At 39.9% G+C, this 27,486-nt stretch overlaps 1 protein-coding gene across 4 annotated transcripts; it reads left to right on the top strand.

Moving 5' to 3' along the window:
* The first annotated feature begins 18 nt into the window (after nt 1–18).
* Nucleotides 19–27,486, top strand: esf1 (ESF1 nucleolar pre-rRNA processing protein homolog). Of its 4 annotated transcripts, none has more exons than XM_012962642.3 (14): nt 19–110; nt 1,326–1,912; nt 3,854–4,182; nt 6,093–6,206; nt 7,292–7,392; nt 8,575–8,727; nt 9,943–10,057; nt 10,452–10,590; nt 11,001–11,162; nt 15,990–16,117; nt 18,280–18,400; nt 20,804–20,880; nt 23,582–23,728; nt 27,050–27,486. In XM_012962642.3, the coding sequence occupies exons 2-14, from the start codon at nt 1,363–1,365 to the stop codon at nt 27,338–27,340; spliced, it is 2,427 nt and encodes an 808-aa protein (XP_012818096.1). In that variant the 5' UTR covers nt 19–110; nt 1,326–1,362; the 3' UTR covers nt 27,341–27,486.

Here is a 27,486-nt window from a genome sequence, read left to right as displayed (position 1 = left end):
GGCTACAGTCAGTGGGGGCGAGGTTACTTGGGCGCAGGGCATTGTGGGTAGGAACCACGTGGTGCAAGCTTAGGAAGAGTAGAAGGCAGAAGGCTCCGCGCTGGGAGCAGGTAAGGGGTTCCTGTTCTGGTACAGTGCTGGGCGGCATGTAGCTGTGATGTGGCCTCTATAACCCCGTGTATAATACACTTGGGAGGCTTTTTGTTTCATTGTGTCCTATATCAAACCAGCGGTGATCGCTGTCTGTACCCGCATGAGGTTCATGAGCAGGCATGCTGGGATATGTAGTCTCACAACAGCTCCAGTGGTTCGGATATTCCTAATCATGCTGGCTTTCCCTCTGCCCCCCCCCCCCCTCCAGAATAATAAAATCTATACTTATATCTACAATAAAAGTCATTTTGTTCTTTGTGTTTATCCCCCTGCATTATCTGTGCACTGGAAATCTAAACATCTGCCTCTCAAGGATTAAACGTGGATTAGCTTTGGTTTTCATGTTTATTTCAAAAAATACCAAAAACTACATTCAGCCCAAGCCCAATGCATTTCACTCTTGTTATACAAGGGGGTATATAAACGATTAACCTATGCATACCCGTAGGTAGACATATTGGGAGAACATCAGCTCGCATAGCGACCTCCCCAAACGAGCGTACATAGACATATTATACAGTTCAGATCTAATTTACATTTGTAAACAATGGAGCTGAGTCGGAACAGGTTACAGTTATACCATAGGATAAATACAGTGCATTGTAAGAAGAGATTTAATGCTTCCAAAAAAAACATGACATGTTCCTGATAGAGAAGACTATTATGCCCATTCAAATTAATAATTGCTTGTTTGGTGCTCCTTTAACCAAAAACTGAATTAAAGGAGTTTGAACACAAAATAATTTTTTTACCTAACATAGCAACTTTCCAATATACGTTAATTACACAATTTCGGTGTAATTGCAGTTGAAATACTTTGGTTGCAGTATTTTTTTCCTGCACACCTTGCTTCTGGTTCTTGAAACGTTGTAGCAGAAGTCAGCTCTTATCCAGCCTAGAAAACCTTTCCTTCAGTGCTTTGTATGCTTCTTCAGAGGTATGTTATCCGCTGGTTTATGCTGAATCAGTCGTGATTGAATAGAAAGGCACAGGCAATTACATTTACAAATCAAAATAATTGAAACTCTATAATAATTTGATACTAAAGCTGCCTAGAATTGTATTGTCTTTTATTATAGAACATGCTATCTTTGGGTTTACATTTGGGAGATAATGTAGGTGATAATTTGAGTGCTGCATGTAATTAACTGTTCATTCTATATATTGTTTAGGTTCATTTTAGGTTCCGAATAAACTAGATGTGTGAAGATGGCATCCAAAACAAATCTTGCGTCAGACCAGCGTTTCAGCCAGGTTACCAAAGATCCCAGATTTTGGGAAATGCCAGAGAGAGACAAGAAAATCAAAATTGACAAGCGTTTCCGAGCTATGTTTCACGACAAGAAGTTTAATCTGCAATACACCGTGGATAAAAGGGGCCGGCCTATTAACCATAACACAACTGAGGATCTGAAACGATTCTATGACCTGTCAGATTCAGATGACGAGGAATCTGAGGACAGGGGACCTTCAAGCTCCAAAACTGTGAAACAAAAAGGGAAAAAGAAAACAAATAAAGATTTGGAAAGTGAGCCTCCGAAAACAAAAGCAAAAGAGCTTATGGCTAAAAATGGAAAATTAAAGGCAACACAAGAAAGCAATAGAGATGAGGGTGAGCAGAAGCTTAAAGGCAAGGAAAAGGCTGGACTTACCCAAAGCAAGCAAAAGAACACACACATTCCCCTCAAGGATACTAAATACTCATCGACACAGAGTAACAAAATTGTGCCACAGCGTGAGTCTGACACAGAGGAATCAGGTTAGCTGAGTTTTTGATGCTGAAATTTATGTTATCAGAATAGGAATACATATTGTGCAAACTCTATAATATGAGTCAGCAGTGAATTCTAATCCAGCTATTGGGGAACAACACCTAACTTCTTTTTCCCCCAGTTATGCCAGTGATCCCCAACCGGTGGCTCATGAGCAAAATCTTGCTCACTTGTCCCTTTGATGTTGCCCCCAGTGGCCTCAAAATAGGTGCCATTTTTAAATTTCTGACTTGGAGACAAGTTTTGGAAGCACAGAGACACAGTTTTACTCTGAGAAGAGTTTCCTGTAGTCCAGCAGTCCACATGGGGCTACTAAATAGGCAATCACAGTCCTTATATTGCATCCCCAAAGAACTTTTTTCGTGGTTTTGTGGCTCACCAACACTATTTCGGAGTGTGTGTAAGTGTGGCTCATTAGTTAAAAAAAAAAAAAAAAAAAAGGTTTGGCATCCCTGAGTTATGCTAACAGAAGTATAACACCAATGCTTCGAGCTATGAGAGAGCAATAAGGGTATATATGGTGTAGGTTTTTGATAGCATTTGCACCCCTCATATGCCAGTAGAAGGGGGATGTTTGTACATATGAAGGTGCCTCTAATGAAGCCTGATTGGTGAAACACATCAGGCCTGATGGCATCACTATGAAAGGAACTCATTAATGTTATGAACGCCAGCATTTGTTTTCAACTTTACACACATGGTTCTGGACTTTGGTAGAACTAGTGCCTTGCACGGATGTTTTGTAAGTGCAATACAATTTTAATATTTAATACAAAAGAAGTTTTCCCTATTTTCCAGCCTGTTAGCAGTTGAAGGGACCCACAGCATTTTCGGCGGGAGAGGATTATTATATGCAGTACACACCTACACTAATAGTAATAGAAAAAAATAATAATCTTATTTTCTGTTGAAAAAGATACAATTTCCTGATTGATTTTTTTTTATTTATTTTTTACTTTTTTGTAAAATTTTTTAGGGGGATGCCAATACTAGCTCCTATTTTTGGCATATAAGGCGTGTGAATATTATCAAAGTACTACACCATATGTACTCATATTGCTCTCTCATACCCCGGCAGAGAGCCTGAAATTGAACTTAAATAAATACTCTTTACATTGGTAATTCTAACAGGAGTGCTAGGAGTTGTACCTCCCCGACATCTGGACTGCCATACATTGACACTACCTACTTTCTGGAGAGATGAGAGGAAAAAAATCAAGTCAGGAATTATAAGGCAAAATTATACTTAAAAGCAAAGGAATGTGAAATTTACTTGTGGGGGCGGTACCAATTTTTTAGGCACCCCACTGAATATAATTACTCACTTTTTATACCAGGCCAGCACTTCCTTTCTCTAAAAACACACTGGCCCTGAGTAGTTTCCCTTTCAATGGTGCATACACTAGAGCAACATAAGGAATTCCTGGGAAAAGCAGTTAAGATGGTGGCATGGTAATAGTACCTCGGGTCTGTGCATTTCTTACAGAAGAGGAGTTCTGCTGTATGTAAATAATAATGGGAAGATGGTTTTTTTAATAATCTCCTTACAGGAAGGCAGCAGTGCATTTGTGCTGTCTGATGGTATTGGGTGCCTTAGTCAGCAGAAAATGCATAGCTATAACTTTAACCCTAACTGGAACAAACCCTATATTTCTTATGCCCTGCACAGTACACCTTTCCCTGCACAGTACACCTTTTATACACACATAAGGGAGGTTATACTCCATTTTATAATGAGAAATAAAAGAAAAATTATTAGCACAAGTGCTCTAACTTAAGGCCATAGAACTCCAATGTGATTTCTTTTACCTTCATATTTTACAACAGGGAGAACAACAGAGCTTTAGTCAAACCCTTCTGCATGTTAATGTTTAGGAAATAGTAATGTAGGTCCCAAGTGCTGAACCTTTGATCTGTATTATGCACAGGACTTGAGGACGAGAGTGAAGAATCAGAGAGCCAGTCTGACAGTGAAGATTTTGAAGGGCAGGTTCTAGGGAGCGATGCAGAGAGTGAGGAGGCTGAATCCGATGATGAAAGTGAAGAAGAATCTGGAGAAGATGAAGAAGGTTCTCAAGAAGAGGATGATGAAGAAGATGAGAGTGATAGTGGTCCTGATCTGGCCAGAGGTAAAGGAAACATCGAATCTAGCTCTGAAGATGAAGATGATGACGATTCCAATGAGTTACTGCAGAAGGAGCCTGAAATTGAACATGACTGGAGAGAACTGGACAAGGATGCGCCACGGGGTGATGAGGTAGATATGCTATGATACCACTTTAGTTGTTATTTGTATGCAGAGCATATTAGAAACTGTGATTAAGGCAGATCTGCTATATACCCCAAAATGATCTGTATTGTGCAGTTCTTGGGTTCTCCCAAACATCTGCTTTGAGTTCAGATTGTCGCCCTGTGTCGTTCATGGGCATCTTTTACCAGATACCAACCAGCTGCATTTGCAGTGCTGTGTTAGTTTTTCAATGTGCTATAATATTAGAAGCCAGATAGATAGATATACATATACATATACAACAATGGTGAGTTAAAGAGGGTACTTATATAAACCTTGTGGTTTTCATAACAGTTTGCTTTTTAGGGGTATTATACAAACAAGACTGAGTGAGCTTAGCATCTTGTGCCCACCATAGCATCCATACAGCTTTAAACAATGGAATATTATTTATAATGGTGATATATTTACCCTCTAGGACTTTCTCTGTTCTAGTGCTGGCTTAGGGCTCTGGCACACGGGGAGATTAGTTGCCCGCGACAAATCTCCCTGTGCGCGGGCGACTAACCTCCCTGAAAAGCCATCCCACTGGTGAAAATGTAAGTTGCCAGTGGTATAGCATATGCGGCGGCGCGATTTCCCCGATATTGCGGGAGTTGCCTTGAGAGGAAACTTCCGCGATTTCAGGGAAATCACGCCACCGTGTATGCCATCACACCGGCGATTTACATTTTTGCCGGTGGGGTGCCATTTCAGGGAGATTTGTCACGGGCGACTAATGGAACCCGACTGGAGGAAAAGTAATATTGCTGATAAATGCATAAGTGGCAGTGGCAACCTATTAGCATAAATCAGCCTCTTTCTCTCTCTCTCTTTTACTCTCACTCTAATGCATCTGGCATAGAACATGCCTCTCTCCATAACTGCTTTTATAGTATAAGTATGAGTAGCAGCTGACAGAGAAGTGTAATGACTCTTATTAAATATCAAAAATTAAGATAACAATACAGTAGCTTATTATCAGTAGCAAATTGTAAATAAGCATAGATAAGCTGGCCATACACGCACTGATACTATCATACAAAACCTCGTTTCATACGATATTCGGTGCGTGTATGGCATGTCGGCGAGTCGACCGATATCGCAGGAAGCTGCTGATATCGGACGACTCACCGATCAGCCAGGTTAGAAAATTTTGATCGGGCGCCATAGAAGGCGCCTGACCAAAATCTGCCGTCAGGGCTGAATCGGCAGAAGGAGGTAGAAATCCTATTGTTTCTACCTCCTTATCTGCTGTTTCAGCCCTGGCTGTGTGTGGCGGATCTGACCGATGGTCGCACGAAACATGGTCAGATCGCCACGTGTATGGCCAGCTATACTCAGCCCTGCCCTCAGGCCTCCTCAGTGCTGCATATTTATGTTTGTGTCGTTATTACAGCAAAGCAGAAAAATTACATTTTCTGTGCTACCCTTTTACACATTCCATTTCCTTGTAAAATACAGTGTTTTTAAAAAGCATATTTTGCAGTCAAATTTAGCATAGTTACAATAGTTCCTGTGCAGTTTATATAAATACTTTCTATGCAAGGTTACTAGGCTTTCCGGCTTTACTCTTCAGTGGACCTTGCCAAGTTGATTGAAGCGTACAATTTTGGATTAAATTCTGACAAAACCATGTGCTCGCTTAAAAACAGTGTGAGCCTTTATGTATGGAATTGGCATTAATTTTACATTATTTTTTAATCAATAACACAACATTTAAAATATGCCTTTTGGTGAAGCCTTGGGTCAGATTTTGGAACCCAAGAAATAATACTTGCAGTTCTGAAACTGAACAAAAAAAAAAAAAGGCAAAATAGAAAATAATATATGATTTGATGCAGGTAACTGCTGTGTATTTTGTAAATAATTCTGCTTTCCCTTACTTTTGTCTCAAGGTCACCAACCGATTGGCTGTTTGTAACATGGACTGGGATAGATTAAAAGCAAAAGATCTGCTCGCCCTGTTTAACTCATTCAAACCAAAAGGGGGCATCATTTTCTCAGTAAAGGTAAGGCCAATAGCTTTCCACAGAGTAGATTCCTGCATGGGTCCAGTTGGGCAGACCCATGGCCAATCATTGACTCTCCATACCCCCTGCCCCATCCCCACTACCTGACTCTACCTGTGCCTTGAACCAAACCTGGGGACCCAAGAAACCGGAAATGACCACACTGCTTTGCAGAAGTGACATCACTCTGGAGGTGGATCAACCATCTCAGGGGGAAAAATAACTTTTAACTCAGGGTGGTGGGGGGGACAATTTGAGCCTGCCATTGACCTGGGTACCGAAGCAGTGTACCTGCTGCTGTCCCCTTGGTCAGGGAATTAAGGACTTTCTTCCCAAACTTTGCACTTTGCAAATATTATGCGGTACCTGACCTAGTGGAGGACACTACCACATGGATCTATACACTTTAATAGAACAGTAATTCTGAAAGAATATGGTGTAGTTTTACATGCTCTGGATATACTCGTATATTTATAAAGTAGGGTAAGGAATTTCACCTGGAGTTTCTTTCTAATGCTGGTTATGCGGAAGGTGACTGGGTAGATTATTGACCAGCTTTGCCAGACATTTGGTGTGCCCAGTTGAACAGTATCAACCCAGATCCAGTTGTCCAACTATTGTGTTAGCTAGGGGTGCATGTGTAAACATTTAGCCAATGATTTAGCCAATGATTACACACAGCAATACTATTATTAGGTACTGCATAGCTAAATAGTCTTCTTGTGCAGAATAACGTAACCAGCGCTGCCCATTTTTTCATGTAGTGGGCCAATTATCACCTATAGTAAATGCTGAGGGTTTGGATCATAAAGAAGTGGTGATGTCATACAAATAAGTCATTGCCCTGGGCCTGGCTGTGAGCCTTAAAAATCTTGGAGGGCTACACTTGGCCTGAGGAGAGCCCTGACCAATTGAATATATTTTAAGAATAAATAAATTAAGTTAATGCATAATTTGATGTTACTTATGCTGCCTTTCATTTAATATTTGGCAAAATGTCACATGAACCCTTTATCCTTTTGCAATCTGGGTCGTGGCATCTGCATTAGGTTCAGGTTCTTAAGTGCCCATCTTTTATCTTTCAGATCTACCCTTCAGAATATGGGAAAGAGAGACTAAAGGAAGAAGAACTTCATGGTCCCCAGGAACTAAAGAAAGTTTCTGAAGATACTTCTGATGAGCAGGGGTAATTGCGTTGCACCATATATTCTCTATTTACAGCCAACTGGCAAACCCCCTCCCTCAGCACAGAATTCCCCATTGGTTTCGGCTTTCATAGTCGTTAAAAAGTGGTGGTATAATCCATATTGTATGAATTCACTGTGTGTTATAATTGTGTTTATCTTGCCTTCTGTTATTACACTTTTCCCCTCTACCTACGGCTGCTGGTGCATTAAAAAAAAAAAGGATGGCGCCAGGACAGTGCTTTGCACATTTTTCATATTGACAGTGGGGCCTTCTGTGTACTGATGAACTGGACCTAAAGCCTTGTAGCGCTGTTCTCATACAGCTCAGCAGCCATATAGGAAAGATGTCTGCATACAATCAAAGATATTCCTTCTGGCAGAGGTGCCGAGGTCTTGTGTGCTTTGGCAGGGAAATTAGAGCACATTCTTAGAGGAAAATGAGTGATTGCCTTGCTATATTGTACAAATGGAACTGTCATATATAAGAAAAATCACAGCTTTTATTTCTCTCTGATATCATCCTGTGCTCTGGAGGTTTATATACATTTATATAGTGCACAAAGGAAACGCAATAGGGTTGCGTCCTAATAGATAGAAATTGAGACAGCCTAATCTATACTACAGTTTTCATTCCCCAGAATAAAAAGTCTTTATTTAGTCTCACAAATGTGAACCAACTATCTTATTTATTATTATATTACTCTAATATAATTTGGTTTTCATTTTCTTTTTTTGTGGTTTTTTAGTTATTTAGCTTTTTGTTCAATAGCTCTCCAGTTTAGTATTTCAGTAGCTGTTTGCTAGGGTATTGTTTACCTTAGCAACCAGACAGTGGTTTAAAGCGATACAGGAATATGAATAAGAGAAGGCCCAAATAGAAAGATAAGGAATAAAAAACAAGAAAAATAATAAATTGTAAGCTCACAGAGGAATAGTGTTTTAGCTGCCGGAGTCAGTGACCCCTATTTAAAAGCGAAGAGAAAGGCAAATTATCTAAAAAACTATAATAAATAAATAATGAAACCAATACCAAAGTTGCTAGGAATAGGACATTCTATAAAATACCAAAAGTTAACTTAAAGGTGAACCACCCCTTTAATATATACTATAAACATGGTGATCTTGGGGTGTAGAACATTGGTAAGTAATACTAATGAAAAGCCTGATTTCATATCTTTTAGGATTTTTAAGGAAAAACTGAGGGAATACCAGTTTAAACGACTAAAGTACTACTATGCTGTGGTAGAATGCGACACTCCAGAGACAGCCAATAAAATCTATGAAGAATGCGACGGACTGGAATTTGAAAGTAGCTGTTCCTTTGTAGATTTAAGGTAAAAGCTGAATGTTTATAGACAGGGAACTTTGAAGCTATGTAGAACAAAGGTAATATAAGTTGTGGGTGTAGTTGCATAGAGGCATGGGTTATAATAGATACATCTTAACCTTTAATGGTCATATTTGAGTGCCTCCCATTGCTAGTGCATCACACACATTTTCCATCATGTTTATCCGTACACTCTGACTTTGAGAGAGAAAATAACTAGGATACGATTGAGCATTTTCCTCCCTTGGCTTATGGGAACAGCTTAGACAAACTGACCATATGTCAGAGGTTCTCAGAATGAGAAACTTGCCCACTTAGGGGCAGTAGATGGGCCCATCCCTAAAATAAATCAGTATACCTGGGGTTAAATTCTGATTTCTGGGTGAATATTAAGACAGTATTTTGTCTATAATCATTTTATGTTCTAAATGGGTTAGTATTGAACTGCAATGTGGAGCTAGAACCATGATACCCATGGAGGGTTCAGTTCTATTAAAAGGCTTTATTATTTGACATGATAGTGCTCTAAAGGGGGAAGAAAGAAATTAATTTGGTATTGACAAAAGTTGAAAAAGTTCCAATTAGAGTTTGTGTATGAAGAAAAATGTTTTCCTGTGACTAACTTTCTCATATCTATAAACTTTTGCTTTCATTTGCCAGATCTTGACACATCTCTTGCTGTACAGGTTAAAAGTGATCTAGTGTCTCCTGAATAGAGAGATAATTACATTATCTTGCTGTGTATAGTGGGGCTAGGGTTAATTCAAACATATGTGCAGTGATTCTATGGACCAGAACCCTGTTCAGGTGATATTAAATCAGTTAAAGGTGTGCCCCAGGTGCACGCTGAACCCTCTGCCCGGGTAAAACAGTATCAATAGTGAAAACAGCAGCACTCCGGTTATTTTGAAAAAAAGTGACTTTTGCTCAAGTGCACAAGGCAACGTTTCGTGCTTCAATCCAGCTCTTTATCAAGCCTAATAATACAAATACAATCAAGTGTTATATACCTACAGGGAGGGACCATCACTGCTGCCCTCCATTTAACCCATACAATTCAGTGTACGCATTTTGAATTACACAAAAAAAATTTTTATACAGAAAACCAAAGTGCGGTTCCATAATCTAAATATAATATAATCATAAATATAGGACAGTAATAAGTACCACAAATGTATAAGGACAGTAATAGGTGATAAATACTCCTTCTGCTCCCTTGCAGGTTTATTCCCAATGATGTGAAGTTTGCTGATGAGCCCAAAGACTCAGCCATTGATGTTGACCTGTCTGCTTACAAACCCAAGCTTTTTACCTCTTCTGCTGTGGCCACATCCAAGGTACTGGGTTGTGTCTGTCTGTATTTATGACATAATGTATTTAAGCAATTTTTACTATATAATTCTGAAACTAACAGTCCTTTACAGATTTTTACACCATTCACCTCAGTCCCTGCCCTAGTGAAGATTACAATCTAAGGCCCATATCACATTTACACACACTATGACCAATCAGGAAGTAATTAACCTGGCTCTACGCTTTTGGAATGGAAAGATTGCAAAGTGTAACCATTTTGGAGCTTTGTGCAGTGATTAAAATGATGCTTTATGATAGTGCAACTAAGGCCTGTATAAAGAATTCTACTTATAAGAGTGTAGCACATCCCATGAAAGAGCCAACTGGGGGCTGTGTAATTCATGGCTGTATTTCTGCTGTACGTCAATGTGTATAAAGGTAGAAATAACCTGGGATGAGACAGACCATGACAGAATCACCACTCTGAACAGACCTTTTAAAAAAAACGAGATCCTGGACATGGACTTTCAAGCTTACTTAGCGTCATCAAGTGAAGAGGAGGAGGACAGTGATCCAGGTAGGTTTCCATTTCCTTTACTCACATGATATCTAGTGTAATTCTGTCCTGAAATAAGGTTATTCAGGAGGCCACTGGTTTGTTTTTCATGTTGCTATTAAGGGAAAAGTATTTTATATCAGCTGTGTCGTTTGCCTGATGTAGCGAAACACTTATTTACATTTCAAAGAATTATATTTTCTTTCCACATGCTAATAAAAATCAGGGTGGAGTTCCCCTTTACTGCAGCATTACTCTAATGTTACTTCCCTTCCCAATGTGAGCTCTATGAATACTTTAATCTCTTATATATAAACAGCTAATTGGCACTTTAGTACATTTATTAGTCCACCTATAGTTTCACATCCAGTGTCGGTGCTTTTTCACACTTAGCTTCTATTCCACTTGATTCTGTTTGGATCCCTGATCAGATATGGCAAGCTGCTCAGAGAATGAAGACACAAAGTCCAAGAAGAGCTCAAAGGATGATGAGGAGCAGATAGCCCGTTACAGGGAGCTACTGAAAAGCATAAACAATAAAGAGAAAAAGAATGAAGACAATGACATGGATATGGAAATTAAATGGGTTCCAGGTATGTGTATATTTGCTATTGATCTATCTCATCAGGTTATACAAAAAGTAAATTTATTATAAAGAAAAACTATCCGTTTCATTCACAATGACCTGTTATGCATAACTTTGTTCTAGCTTCGCCCATTTGTAGTTGTTCCTGCATCAGTGTCACATGGTTTATGAAGATTGTAGAAAAGGGTGTCATTCAAAGATTCACCATTGAGTGTCGCTATCATCTTTCAGATGAAGCCAGGCTCTGTGGTTCACATGCTTGGACACGTGCACATTTATTCATGCACGCATTTTATACTGGCAGTTATTCTTGCTATTAACTCTCCTGTGGATTAAAGCTTGCTGTTAGCTATGGAACTGAATAATTCTTAGCTAACTTAGAGACTAAACTCTTTTTATTTTTAATTGGCAGTCCTCAAGCACAGGTTCCCTTGCCTGTTGCCTAACCCTATTACTGTCATTGTGTAAAAGTCCAAGTACCTACTCTCTGCAGTCATAAAGTGTGTTTGGTGGCTTCTGGTTAAGGGTCAAGCTAAATTTGATATTACATTCCAGCAGGTTCTGACTCAGGACCTGCTGAAATATAGTTTTAGTTGGTGTGTTGGTGAGTTTCTAAGGTGGGAGTTGTAGTTCATCGTTGGTGCTGATACTAACTTTAAGATTACTTTAAAACCAGTTACCATCTACATTGTGTTCTTAATAAGAACCAGTTTCCACTTTAAGATAAAGCCAGTTTGGTGATTATGTAATACCATGGACTTAAGGTAGATTTATGCTGCTGATTGGGCCCCTTCAGATCTAGTTGGCTGCTTATCTGCCTCTGTATGGAGCCCTCTGACAGCCTGCCTGATTGATATATAGCCAAAAATTGCCCCTGATGAGTGCCCCTGACATTTGTTTTTATCATTCTAACTGCACTGCCTTAAACTAACTGCTGAGCAGTTACTATGGGCGACTAGAGTGGGCAACCTTTGCCTTGTTACTAAATAACTCTCTTTTGTGCAGATATCAGTTAAATGTGGATCTAAATGTTCTTGAAATATTATAATAAAATCCACCTATTTCTGCTGAAGCTCTGCTTGGCATAAATATCACCTCTTTGCTATTTTCAGCTTACAATAAGCTTATTTTCTTTGATTTTACACATTTTTTACCCTTTCAGAAACAGATGATGTCATTGTAAAGGAGAACGTTGAATTGTCCTTTGAAAATGTATACAGGCCATGTAATCCTCTAAATATTTGCTATCATTGCCCATACTAACAAATAGACCTCGGCACTGATTGGAATATGTAAGCATGCATTTATTAGAATACACAATACACACTGGTTAAAAAGGAACTAATAAAAAAAAAAAAAAAAGTCAATGGGCACTGACAAGAACATTTCTGTAATATGTTATCCTGAGATGCAGTCTCCAGTAATAATAAATCCTGAATTGTTGGCTTTAAGAATAAAAGAATTGGGATGGAGGTTACTGCTGTTTAGATTACATACTGCAATGTTCCTGAATACTCACTTGTATCATTCGTTCTGTATTTTTCTGCACTGAAGTGGAACGGAATAGAGGAGATAGGGTCATTATCGCTCTTCAATATCAGCATTGTCTGTTGGTTGGTGAAAGGAGCTGAAATGAAGATCTGAAATGCCCTGCGCCCTCACTGAAGAATAGTTTAAATAGGGTACAAATTGGTTGTTTGCCCTGTGTCTGACATATGGGGGCCCAAAGAGCAGCATTTGTTGGTAGGGAGTGTGTGGGGTAACAGCTTTAGTAAGGAAATATGGTGGCAATGTTAAGAGTAGTGTTGTCCAACCTGTGACTCTGGCTTTGTTACTGACCGATTTGCTGCTGAAGAAAAGTTTATTGGGTTTTTTGTTGATAAGATGAAAGGTTTCAGGTTTTTTTCTTTTTCTTTTTTTAAAAAAAAAATTCCTGCTTAACCATCCGCACGCCACTGATTAGGGAATTACACAAAGGTCGCTGGTTAGTGCTAGTTGACACTGTGTACAGGCCATGGATTAGCATTACATAGTCTATTTTGGGAACCTCGTGGTAATGGTGTATCCAATTATGAAATTTCCCCGGGCAATCATACGTCTTAAAATGTTTAAAGTAGCGGAAGTATCCCTCAACGCTACATAGTGCCTGCCATCAAGCCTTTCTCCACTGTTGACAGTACAGGAAACGCTAATATAATCATGATTTTTTTTTCCTTTTGGAGCACGGGGCTGATAATAGGACACCAGAGAGAATTGGATGTGAGCCATGGTCTGATAATTACACCTCCCAAAGGAGGGATGAAAGTTCCTCTGGAGTACTTTGATCCATCAGCCTGCATTGCTGCCCAATGTAAAAGGAACATTTATAAGCCATATGATAAGAGTCAGCAAATAAGTCATAAATTGCGTATGGTTTAAGTATTCTCATTAATTCATTAACCATCTTTCCCCTAAAGATTAATGTGGAGCTCTTAAGAGAATTACAATGGGCAAGTAAAATGAAGACCACACATTAAGTGGAAATATCCATGGATGTAACATTGTGCATCAGTTCTTTATGGGTGGTGTCAGATTCTCAGACGGTAAGGAAGTTCCTGAGTAAAGTAGGGGTTTGTGTTGAGACCCAGGGTATTCAGGACCTCGCTTCTTCAATTGTATTTGACTGCTTGTGTACTGGCCTTGGCCTATCCAGTCTGTTGCAATTCTGAGCCATCATTTAGTATTATTGGAGGCTCTATCTAACATTTACTAGTCAGCTGTTACTTCCTAGAACTCATGGCTGTACACAGAAACCCTTAAACCTGAGCTTTTCTTCTAAATTGGGAGTCATGTTCTTGTGACTTGAAGAGCCCAGGATTTGTCCCATGTTGGCAAGCAACGTAGTAAAGTGTAGTCTCTAAATGATTTTTGACTCCACTTTCTAATAAAAAATATAGTGATGTCTGTTAATATAATTCGGTACAGGTATGGGACCATCGTCTGGAAACCCATTATCCAGAAATCTAAGAATTGCAGAAAAGCCATCTCCATAGACTCCATTTTAATCACATATTTCTGTAATAATAAAACAGTACCTTGTTCTCGATCCTAATTAAGATGTAAGTAATCCTTATTGGAAGCATACAATTTTATTGGGTTTATTTAATGTTTAAATGATTCTTAGTGGACTTGTAAGTATGTTTATCCTAATTATAGGGAGAGCCCTTATCCAGAAATCTTCAGGATTCCGAGGATTCTGTCTCATACCTGTTGTTTGTTCTGCATCTCTCACTGTTAAGATCTGTGGTTGAGCACAATGGTGGCCAAAAGGCCCCTGCTGCAATTTGCCTTGCCACAAAAAATCTCTGATGACCCCTTAAAATCACACCGGCACATCCGGAAAACCTTTTGCCGATTACATGGTATGTTAGAAAATCAAATACAAAAAAAAAAGTGGTTCATTAACTTTTGGCTCTGCTGTAAAATCCTCTGAAAGCCTCTCTGTTTTACGCAGGTAATCAAACTGTAATTTATTTTCTTTGCCCAGTGCAGCATACTTCCATCTTCATTGCTAAATGAGCCGCTGCAAAAGATCTGCCAATTAAATATATTTGCTAAATATATTTGAAAGCTAATTTTTAAGAAACATATATATATATGGAAACTGCAAAGTGCTTTAGATTACAGAAGCCATCAAAATGCAAGAAAACTGTGTATATATTAAATTACCTCCCAAATCCTTTTAGCTTCAGTTAAGACAATAAATGAACAACGGCCCAAGGTATGTTATTTAAAATTCCAAGGTAATTTCTCTGAGTGTTCACTGTTGGGTGGTTTCAGTAGTGTAATGTTCATTGTTCTCAGAGCAAGCCAACCCTCCAAGTTATTAATGGGTTCAGAATATGCCTTGCGTGTCTCTATATAAGTTTGTGTATTATATTTGGCTGCTACATTAGGGACAATGTTCCTAAACATTCATAGGAAAATAAAGTGAAATGAGCGTATGTTTTTTGACACATTTCCTTTGAGAGCACAAAGGCGCCCAAGAAAATTCTTCTCAAGTTGAGCAAGGTTCCCATAGGCTTCTAGCGATTGAACTGATTTATTAACCCAAACTGGGAAATTCTTGAGTCCACTTTTCATAGTGCCAAAATGGAAATAGACTAAACTGTCTCGAGTCATGATGAAGATCAATCAGGATTTTGAGTAGGTAATACTAGAATATGCCTGGTGTAACTAGGGCTCCCTCATTATCCAAACCTCAGTAAGAGATGATCTGTTTTACATGTATGTATGGTAATTGTGTATAAGTCAGCCCTCCACAGGGCCTTGTATACTCCTGAGCCATTAAACAGGCATTGAGCATGTTGTCTCTCACTGCCAGGAATGTAGTTGCTCCAACTTGGCTTGGGGGAAAGTAGCTAAGGGGAAAAACAGACTAAGTCGAATTAGCCCTTAGTGCAGTGGTTGATTGCATTTTCAATTCAAACCACCTTTGAAGACCCAACCTTTGGCCTGGGTCCCAACATTGGTGTACCAGAAATAGTTCCAAGCATATGTAGGTGAGCAAACATATGTTTTCCCCCCAAACTAACCTTCAAGATGGAATGTATTTTTGGAGACCAAAGTTTTCTATTTTAAAGTGAGAGGTGCAGGAGGGAGAGGAGCCGGGCATCCACAAAAGAGTGTCGGGTAATGCAACCCGCAGTGATGCCATGGGTAGAACACTGTAGGTTGTCCTAACATGAGGGTGCCATGCATTCTTCATCACAGAGTACAGTACTTTGCCAATTATTAAGCTGTTGAATATTGTTTAAAATGCTAAATATTTTTTTTTTCCTTGCATTATGTGAAGGGCTTAAAGAAAGTGCTGAACAAATGGTTAAAAGCAAGCTGGACGGCAAGGACAACCTGACTCCATGGGAGAAATACCTGCAGAAAAAGAAAGATAAAAGGAAAATAAAGAAGAAGGATAAGGATAAGGTGAATGAGCCACTCAAGGCATAGATGGTATCAGCCCAGAATATGTAAATTCACTATTGTGTAATATATCTTACTGTCCAGTTCAGTGTCCCCTATCTGGTAAACAATCTAGTAGCTCTGCTCTTCTAGATTTGGGCTACTTCATTTTCCAGAGCTTCCTAAAGGAAATGTTAACCTACAAAACAAATTCTTCTAAGCATTCATGATTTGTTTCAAGATATTACTAGCAATTTTTACACTGCTAATATAATGAAATTAAAACAACAGCACCACCTGCAAGTCAGTTCTGCCAACTGGGCTACTTTTGGGCACAGTAATAAGCAGCTTCTAAAGGTGGCCACACACGTGGCGATTTGCGATCTTTCGTGCGACCATCGGTTGCACGAAAGATCGTTAAATCCGCCACTAACCTTCAGTGCTGAAACGGCAGATAAGGAGGTAGAAACAATATGATTTCTACCTCCTTCTGACGATTCAGCCCTGACGGCAGATTTTGCTCAGGCGACTTCTATGGCGCCCGATCAAAATCTTTTAACCTGGCCGATCGGTGAGTCGACCGATATCAGCAGCCTTCTGCAATATCTGTCGACTTGCCATACGCGCACCGAATAACGTACAAAACGAGGTTTCGGACGATATTATCGGTGCATGTATGGCCAGCTTTACTCACGTTATTCTGCAGCGGTAGTCTTGTTATTATCTATAGGGTTTTATGTTGTGGCTAAAAATATGCAGAACTGTATACAGAATCTTTCATGAATGGCTAGCCCCTGACCCATCCAGCTGAAAGCTTACATTTAGTGCCCAAAGCACAGGCAGTGGAGTTAATCAAGGCTGTAAGGAATTGACACAGGAATCATGGCATAAATGCAGTGCAGGGCCCCCATGCATCAGACTCCAGTGTTATAGCCGCACATTGTCATTTACTGGTTTCTTCCCTTAAATCCTGCATTATTTGTTACTGCCGACAATAGTTATAAGGCGGCTTATATGGCAAATGGCCAAACTCTTACACAGCCTGTACTTTAGCATGTATATTCCATGGCTCTCATGGGGTTAACTGACAAAGCCAGGCATCTCCCTAAACTGGATAAACCCCACACTGCTAGAGCTTGTGTATGATTGTGAGGCCTGCCACGTGTTTTCATTCCCTTCTGGCGGTCGAATTGAACATCAATCACAAACATATGCGACAGAGTGAAAAATACGCTTGTTACTGCTGTAGCCATTCTTGCCCTTTGATCCTTTGTTTTTGTTATGTTTCGGAATCTTGGAGAGGCCTCAGAAAGATCTTTTATGTTGGGGGAATATATCATGGAATCTGAAATGATTGCCGCACTGGCCGAAGCTAAGGGCTGCACATTTGCAGCAAATTCTGTACAAATATCTTCATCTTTTTCTAATATTTATTTCATACGGCCCCTCCCCACCCATTTATTTTCCCTGCCAAATGTGTTAGTAATTACGGTTTCCATTTCATGTAGTAATCATCACATTTGTTTGCAGTAGTCAGTACAAATAACTAGCGTTAACTAGAACACTTTCTCTTTTATTAACCACTCTTGTTATTTAACTGGATTTCTGGATAACGGGCCTTTCTGTAGTATGGATGACAACGCTTTAGGGATACTAAAAACATAAAAAAGGAAAACAGCAACAGCATCTCTAGCTATGTAAGAATGCTGCTTTTTTAATCCTAGGTAGCCATCACTATATAAATGCAAGTAAGTAGGAAAGAAATTAACCATTCTTATACAGTAAAACTATTAGGATTTCCATTACATCGTCACATGTATAGATTGGTGAGTGTACCTGTGCTTCTAAGATACACTGTGGGCAAAGCTAAGCATACATTGGCGAGTAGATCTTCCCCCAATATGCCCACATTGAGTTAAGGTCCCCATACATGGGCCACATAGGCCTGTGTAGGGGCACTACCGACGGGCCTGCCCGATCGATATCTGGCCTGAAATCGGCCAGGTTAAAAAATCTAGTCGGATCGGGGACTGCATCAGCTCGTTGATGCGGTCCCCGGACCGACTTTTCCTATACCCGTCCTTATAATTTGATCGTTTGGCCCCAGGGCCAAACACTAGGCAAATTTGCTTGATACAGGCTACGCCTATGTAATTATCTAACCATCTGCATTCTCTTTTTAGCAGAAGCAGCATCCAGAAGAAGAAGAGGATGCTAAAGAAGATGATGATGATGATGATGATGATGAAATACCTTCAGATGTGGATTTAAACGATCCATACTTCTCCGAAGAGCTAAGAAAACCAGGTAGGCAGTGAACTGGAGGTTTGTATATATATCTGTTAAAGCACCTTCACCTGCACACAAACAATACTGCCGTGTTCCCCTTTACCTTCTGCATTGAGTGTCATTTTACCTCCTGCCTGGAGGAGACACATCGCTTATTACTGTGGTTCTTCAGTGGGCGACAGTGAGCCAAATGCATTTTGATAGCAGCCTGTTTAACTGTCAGCAGCTGCCGCACAGAATTAGGAAACGCACTGTGGCATTTATATCCTGTTGGCATGAGTCTCAGATGAGACTGCAGATGAGTGGGATTGAGTTTCGAGATGCCGAACACGTTCTCTTACTTTTCTTTGTAGTTGCTTAAGAGTGTTTCAAAAAACAAGGGGCAATATGTACTTTAACGCATTGTAGCCAATTCACAAATATCTCTGATTAGTCAACGGCAATTAGGCTTCCTGCACACTTGCATTTAACATGTGACATTGTAGTCGATCTGGCTGCTCCTATATCATGATGGGTGTGCTTGCACATAAACTTGCTTGGTGCCATGACAGTTCTGTGATGTGGCTGGGAGTGCTTGGCACCACTGCAAACATGAGTGACTGATTTTGTATGCAAGCAGGGGGATCAGCTACAATCACACACAAGTGCACAGAAGGCTTTAACTACTGGAAACAAGAAGCAAAACCGTGACTGGCTGCTGTGGGTTAAAGGTTATAGGTTGCTTGTGTGTTTGTGCTCATGGGTACATGGCTCCATGCATAGACACAAACCAGGGTGTGAAAAAGTTGGGTGCCAAGATGCATAACAAATAAAGATTACTTCACACGTAAATGAGCACCTGTAAATTAACTTTAAGTATAACGTAGAGTGTGCTATCTTGAGACAATTTGCAATTGGTCTTCATGTGCATTTTTAATTCTGATTCTACTCAAGGGATGCCCAGACAGAGAGGGTGGTTATCTATTTAATTCATTAGGGTTTGTATATCATATTGGACTCACCCCGGTGTATTTGGGTTTCCTTATCCTTTAAAAGGAGAATGAATATTATTTTATGTATGAATCCATATTATCTCTCATAGTTCTTTTTTCTGTTATAAATTGTACGTTTTATTAAGGTCCCCATAAACGGGCCGATTCTAGCTGCCAATATCGGTCCCTTAGACCAGTTCGGCAGCTGATCGGCCCGTGTATGGGGACTACCGATGGGCCTGCCCAACCGATATCTGGCCTGAAATCGGGCAGATCTCAATCGGGCAGGTTAGAAAATCTAGTCGGATCGGGGACCGCATCGGTTTGTTGATGCGGTCCCCGGACCGAATTTGCCTATGTCCATCATTATAATTCGATCATTTGGCCCCAGGGCCAAACAATCAAATTAGCCTGGATTCTCCCGATATCGCCCACCTGTAGTTGGGGGATATTGGGAGAAGATCTGCTCGCTTGGCGACCAAGCTAGCGGATCTTAAGGTGTATGGGCTACTTTAGACCATGGGTTGAGGACTGATATGGGTGTGACTAAGCCATACCCTGTTGTAACTAGAATTTACTGTAATTAAGACCACGGTTTTGTTCATAAGCCTATACAGAAATGCCATAAAGTTATTCAGCGTGAAGTTTCTTACGTATAGTTGCCCTTTAATTTCCTCATATGCCACTCTGCAGTATGCGGAGACCAGAAGATTAAGGTCCTCCCAGTAGAAGGCAGAAACAAAAGCCACACTCAGGACTAGCACGCCAGTATTTTCTTACATTGTTACCATGTTCTCAAATTCTGAGGGGATTAATTACCAAAATATAAATCATGAAGGAGGCATTTGATCTCCCAGAATGCTGTTGGAATAACAAAGTAGCATACTACCTTCTATGCATTTCCCTTATACCTGACTGTGCATTGGCACATTGGCAATTAGTGACTGACCCTTGCAGTGCCCTGGTGCAACTCAATTTCCAGAGTGCTGTTACGCCATCGTGGAACATGGAACTGAAGTGCATTCCTCTGGGATAAAGGGCTGTTTTTAACAACTGATTCTGGGCTCAGTAAATTCAGCTTTTTATTTAAATTGAGCTCAGTGGCAAACAAGCTGGGTAGTTGGCAACATCCACTGCATTTGGCCGTGTTTTTCTTTCAATGACGAAGAATTTTGGGGGGGGGGGGGGGGGAATTAAAAAAGATTTGAGTTTTCAACATATGATTAGTCCTGTCATGGCAATCCTAAAATTGGTTGTACAAAAGGAATCCCATGAAACATAGCAATCGTGATCCTTATAATCTCTTATTGCCAATTGTACCGCAGACAAACTTGCCAGTTGGACCATAAGCTCCCCTGGGGCAGGGACTGATGTGAATAACATTTATCTCTGTAAAGCACTGTGGAAATGTGATGGCAAAATAATAATATTAATGTGTATTGAATTTTAGGTCTAAAGGCAAAATCTTCTAGTGGCAAAAAGGATAATCAGTCCTCGGAAGATGAAGCTGAAAAGGAGAAAGAGAAGGTATGTGAGTGTTCGTTAACTTTCTCTATCCTATGCTCATCGAAACATAGTTATACTTTACAATAAGCTGAATCATGAGAATGTACATAAAAATATAAAATAATCAGGCTGTTACCTTGCAGTGATACAGGAGAACAATTAGAATTTGATTTCTTAAAATACATTAATGGCAAATATGGAAATCATTTAAATATAAATGTAACAAGGTTACACTCCCATGTCTGTTATAGGACCATTTAGCTTTCTGTTGCTCCCACATATGTATATTATTCACCTGGTGAATACTTGGCCTTTTCGTCTTCAGTGTATGCGTAGGATTCAGCTAGCAGGCGTGTCAGTAGTGATGGCCAGTGGCGCTGCTGCTCAGTTGTGGGTCGGCTTATAGTATTGGCTGCTGCAGTACCAACTAAACAAACAATGCTAGTTGTTTGTCTGACAGCTGCCTGGCCCATACAGAGATTTGACTCAGTTCAGGTGAACAAAAAGACAATAGAGTGGAGCTTCTGGTAAACTGGAATTCTAAGTGGTTAGACAGAACATTGTAGAAAATAGCTCAGTACAGGCCAGAGTTCAGGGCAGACAGCTAGATCAGGTGAAGCTCAAGAACTTTCTGTACCCCCCCTTTTTTTTTTCATTGAAAAGCAAAAATAAAGAATTTTAAAAAAAAAAGTCGCCAGTCCAGGATACTTGTTAGTACAGGTATGGGATCCCTTATCTGGAAACCCATTATCTGGAAAGCTCCGAATTATGGAAAGCCCGTCTCCCATAGACTCCATTTTAATCAAATAATTTAGAATTTTAAAATGTATTTCCTTTTTCTCTGTAATAATAAAACAGTACCTTGTAATTGATCCCAACTAAGATATAAATAATCCTTATTGGATGTAAAACAATACTATTGGGTTTAATTAATTTTTTGTTGATTTTTTAGTAAACTTATGGTATGGAGATCCAAATTGCAAAAAGACCCCTTATCCGGAATACCCTTGGTCCCGAGCATTCTGGATAAGGGGTCCTATACCTGTACCCAAATTAAAAGTCTCAACAGGGACCCCATCACAAATCACAGGGCTCCTGTACAACAAAAATGATCTGGGACTCCACTCCCAGTGGCCCTAATGGTAAAAAAAAATAACAATAAAAAGACATTGGTGGCCAGGGGCTCTAATGGTAAAAAAAAAGCAATTGTGACTAATGCTGCCAATGCCAGTCTTTTCAGGGATCAATTATAAGCACAAGTGCAATGAACAAAGTGGAATTTCAAGTGCAATGTTTTTCCTCACAGAATTCCAGTGTTGTTGCGATTGCCAGGGGAATTTGCCCAGTTGTGGCCAATGCTTTCAAATTAGCACAATTGCGCTGAAAGCTTCCTAAGTCTGGTTGGAGTCATTCCCGGTGTTTGGTATGAGAGTGACGTGCACTCCAATCCTTTGGACACAAGTGTGCTGTGTCTATTGGAGACAGGCGCTGAGGGAACCCTGGTGCTACTGCCTGGTCCTAAGGGTTCCTCTGCATCAATAGGCGCAGCACTCAATTTAAAAGAGGAGGAAGGCAGCAGCACATAAGTGCAAGTAGCGCATTTCAACGCAAGTATCTTGTCCTATAATGAATGAGGTTTTACTATGTATACTCAAGTATAAACCTAGTTTTTCAGCACCCAAAATGTGCTGAAAAAGTCACCCTCGGCTTATACTCGAGTCTGGTGCCATAGGTCCCTCCAGACTGGGACCCTCTGTCCTTTGTGTGCAAATTTGGCCACCCGCAACCAGACCCTCCAGTGCCCTGGCCGCTCCCAAATTCACCTTTATCTACCATCCTCACTTATCCCATTCTGCACTAGACATTGCACTTTATATTCTAAATAAACTATATATAGTTTTGAAGGATTTTAAATCTTTGAGTTTTAGCTTGGTTGTTGATTGAGCTAAGGTGCTAGTACTCTTAAGGTATCATTGTTGATACCATATTGTTTTTGTTGACCCTCTTCTCCACTTACAGAGCTAGTTTACTGTTTTTCTTTGAAATAAATATTTAAAAACATATGCCCCACTGATGCCTCATTTAATGTAATTTTATTATTTAATTTGATTATTATTATTGATTTTGAAACTTAGCAGTAGCTGCTGCATTTCCCACCCTAGGCTTATACTCGAGTCAATACGTTTTTCCAGTTTTCTTAGGTAAAATGAGGTGGATCGGCTTATTCGTATATACGGTATGCACAACTGATCTGCATGAACGGATCTGTTCATATTATAAATGAAGCCCTATCAACTTGAAAGGCCAATCTGGGCCATTTTTTGTGGGCTGTAGTAGAATTAAGTCTAAAACAACTCAGAAAAGTCCAGTTGTTTTAAACTTAATTCTATTAGAAACATCTCACTGGTCGCTATGGGTTGCTGTTTCTGGGCAAATTTAGTGCATAAGGGGGTTAGTGCTTTTTTTCCCTTTTCTTAATCTTGAGTCCCAAGATGAGGATGGAGTACAAGTCCCAGCATTCTTTAACAACAATATTACTAATTCTAGTGGGAATGTAGTGTGTGTTATTGCATTTCAGCAGAGGGAGGAGTAGCTAAAATAAGGATCAAATGCATTGTGTGTGCATGTTTCAATATAGAAAGGCATACGTGTTAAAAAAGAGAGTGTAAGTGTGCGGTGCATATATATGTGTATACCTACTAACTGTCTGCCTGTAATGTAGGCCCAGATTGCGCTGCTCATGATGGATGATGTTGAGGATGATCGCAAGCATTTCAATTACGACAAGATTGTGGAACAGCAAAATTTGAGCAAAAGAAAGAAGAAACAGTTGAAGAAGAAAGAGGAGCTGGTAGAAGATGAATTCCAGGTATCTAGTCCTGTACAATATTTGGTGTAGAACTGTGAGTAAAGCTGGTCATGCACATGTATAGCAAAATCATCATATGAGCAGATCTTTGGATGCCTACATTGAGCTGGGTGATATTGGGCTGATCTGGACGTTTGGCCCTTGGTGAATGCAGGCCGTCGGTGGAAGGATCGTATTAAAGCAGTCCTCTCCCCAACAGGATCAAACAGGCGATACCTTTCAATATTTTCTGCAAGATATCGGTCTGGCAGGCCCATCGGGTCCCATACACGAAGGAGAAGGAAAGTTACAATCACTGGGAGGTACCGAATGTTAGGCACCTCCCACTGATTGTAATTACTTACCTGATACCCCGGGCTGGTGCTCCTGTTCGCAAAAACCCAGAAAATGCAGACTTTCTTGTTTAAGCTTGGCGTTTTACTGCACATATGCATGTAGCGCGAAGGCAGAACAAGGAAGAGGGTGGCTAGGTCCCAGCTAACCTTTCCTTCTCCTGTAAGGGGTACATTTACTAACAAAAAACATTTACTAAACAAAACTACACCATCTAAAAGCTGTCGAGGTCACATAGAAGTCAATGGGAGCTGTCCTGGGCAAACTGTAACAATCTTTATTCAATTTGTGGTTTTAGGTCTTATTTTTTTCTTCCAAAAATTTTGAAAATTCAAGGTTTTTGGGGGTTTTTTTTTTCATTTTCTTCTCGCATTTTAAATTTGTTCATGCTTTTTATATTCAGATCTTATGAGTAGACATTTGTGGTTTTAGTGGAAATGAGTTTATTTATGGTTTCCAAAAACTCTAAAACCACCAAAATCAGAATGCTGATAAATGTGCCTCCATGAGAGGTGTGAGGGCCAATAGAGCATACACACAGGTTACACAGCAGTGTATGTATCTGGTCACAGTCAGTGTTGGAGCTGCAGATAATTCGCAGGCAAATGGGGCCCTACTCTGCAGTTTTAGATACTTTTTGCGTGGCGGGTAAAGTCACTCATTTGGCCCCGGCCTTAGGGAAAACTAAAAGGGAGATAAATCCCTCCTTAAATAATCAGGAATTTCCCTTCAAATCGTTTGATGTGAAGCTGTTTGGCAGACGGCGCTGGTAAAATCATTTTGATTAAAGTGAAACCATTTGATTATTACTGGTGCTATTATTCACTTTCTTCAGCAAGCTGCCCCACCCACTATTGTTTTGAAACAGTTACCATAACGTGTAATTACAGCTAATGCAAAACATTCATGTATTTGTGCAACACAGCACATTTAGCATCCGTTTGAAAGTATATACCCACTTGCCTCTGACAGCTCTTTCAGCAATACATTATAAATTGTATATTTTCTTGTACAAGTCCATCTTGAAAATGACTAAATCTCCTCGAAATAAAAACAATTAGGAAGACAGGACAAGCAGTTGAAGGTTATGATATATAAGGCAGGACGTATTTGCTGACATATATAGCCAGTGTTTCTCAGCATTAGCAATATGTAGGGTGATTTGATACAGTATCACAAACCACTTCTTGCTTCTCACCTGACCAGACAGTTTCTATAATATCAGATATCTGGGCCTGGGTGTTCCTTGCTTTTCAGAATTTGTCCCCGAGAAAAAAGCCAGGTTTCACTAAAATTAAAAGGAACATATCCCCGACATATAATGTAAAACAATGTGTAAAGATTTTAACATTAATTATGTTGTTTTTTTAGAGTTAATGTTTGTTTTTACACTGCTTAAATCATTAATGTTTATCCTGAGCGCCCCCTGCTGTTTGGCCTGGGAAAAGGATTGGCATAACAACAAAAGCTCATTTTGCAGAAGCAGGAAGTGTCTCCACTGGTGATTTGTGGGTCGTCAAAAAGTCAGCCCACACCCGACCCTAACCCAGCCGATTCCTACCCACGCCCAGCCCTAAAGGTGGCCATACATGCGCTGTTTGTAAGATATTCGGTGCGAGTATAGTGGATTGACGAGGCGACCGATATCGGATGTCTCGCTGATTGGGCAGGAAAGAAAATTTTGATCAGGCGGCGTTGAAGGCGTCCGAGCAAAGGCAAGCATTTAGGGCTGAATCATCGGATAGGGGTAGAATTCCTTTTGTGTCTACCTCCATATCTGACGATTCAGCTCTGAAAATTAGTGGAGGGTACAAACGATCCTTATTGTAACATGTATGGTCACCTTAACCCAATGAGCCCCTGTATTTATAGACCTGCGTCCGAACTGCCCCTCTCTGATGTCATGAAAGGGGCGGAGCGCACAGACACAAATCTATTAACACTGAGCTCTGGAGGTGGAAGCGAACATAGTAGGGCCACAGGTGGGCACATAAAGTTCAGCTCAAACCCCTTTGGGAAAGTTGTGTGGACGACGGCCTGAACCTGCCTGACCCACAAATAAACCCGTGGCGCATCACTAGTTCTTACACTGAGCAATAGAAATAAGCAGAGATGCGTCAAGAGGTGCTTTCTGCTTGGGATTTTGAAGCTTTTCCATTAAGTCCAGCCATCGCCAGGGCAGGGGGTGCTTAGTTACTCATTAATTATATTGGTGATAAAGTGTAAAAACAGGTAATATGAAATCAAAAACAAAAATATAAAGACATTGAAAAAGCAGTCAGAAGAGTGCTCTGAGCAATTTGGGGTATGTCTGCTCTACGTTATTCATTAGCATTAAATTAAAAAATTTTAAAAAGTTTTTGGCCTCTATGATAATGATTTGTAACTGTCGCATTAGGAAGTTCAGATTTACTTAAAAGGGTTTTTCACCTTTTGTGTTAACTTTTCGTATGAGAGTAATATTCTAAAACAATTTGCAGTTGGTCATCATTTTTTATCATTTGTGTTTTTTTTCATTATTTCACTTTTTTGTTTAGCGACTCCCCAGTTGGGAATTTCAGCGGTTATCTGGTTGCTATGGTTCAAATTAGCTTAGCAACCTGAGAGTAGTTTGAATAATAGATTGGAATATGATAAGGAGATGATCTAAATAGAAAAATAATTAATAAAAAGTAATAATAAAATTGTAGCCTCACAGAGCAATCGTTTTTTTTTTAGCTGCCAGGGTCAGTGACCCCGTTTGATAGTTGAAAGGAGTAAGAAAAAGGAAAATAATTAAAAAAACTATAAAAATAAAAGAAATAATGAAGACCAGCTGAAAGGCTGCATACAATTGGCCATTCCATTACATACTAAAAGTTAACTTAAAGGCAAACCACCCCTTTAATGACTAATTGCTGCCTTTGTCTTCCACTTGTTCACGTTCTTTGTTTGCTTTGTGCCATGGTCGCCACAATTACTAATACTTTTTCCCATGATTCTGTGCAGATAAATGTTGAGGATTCCCGGTTTCAGGCCATGTATACGTCCCACTTATACAGTATTGACCCTTCGGATCCCAGTTTTAAGAAGACCAAAGCCATGGGCAGGGTGTTGGAGGAGAAAGCCCGCAGGCGAGAGAAGGAGCAGGAAAGCCGGACTGAGGCAGTAAAGAGGCACGCGGCGGAACTGGAGGCTCATCAGAAGAAGGGGACAGACCCGGCACTGTCCATGCTGCTCAAATCTGTTAAGAACAAAACCCAGCAGTTTCAAGCATCCAAAAAACCGAGAATAAAATAGTTTATTTTAAAAATGTCTCTACTTTCAGTATCTACAACGAAGTGTCAGGGTCTGTACTGGGTCTAAACACAAGGAGCAAACAAGCCATCCATCTTGTATATAAAACTGCTGCACAAAATAAATATTTTTACTATTCATCCTTTATA

This window comes from Xenopus tropicalis, chromosome 5 (assembly GCF_000004195.4).
Source record: "Xenopus tropicalis strain Nigerian chromosome 5, UCB_Xtro_10.0, whole genome shotgun sequence".
Classification (NCBI taxonomy): Eukaryota; Metazoa; Chordata; class Amphibia; order Anura; family Pipidae; genus Xenopus; species Xenopus tropicalis.
Note: the sequence above shows the minus strand (reverse complement) of the source record. Positions and strands in the feature narration are given on the sequence as shown.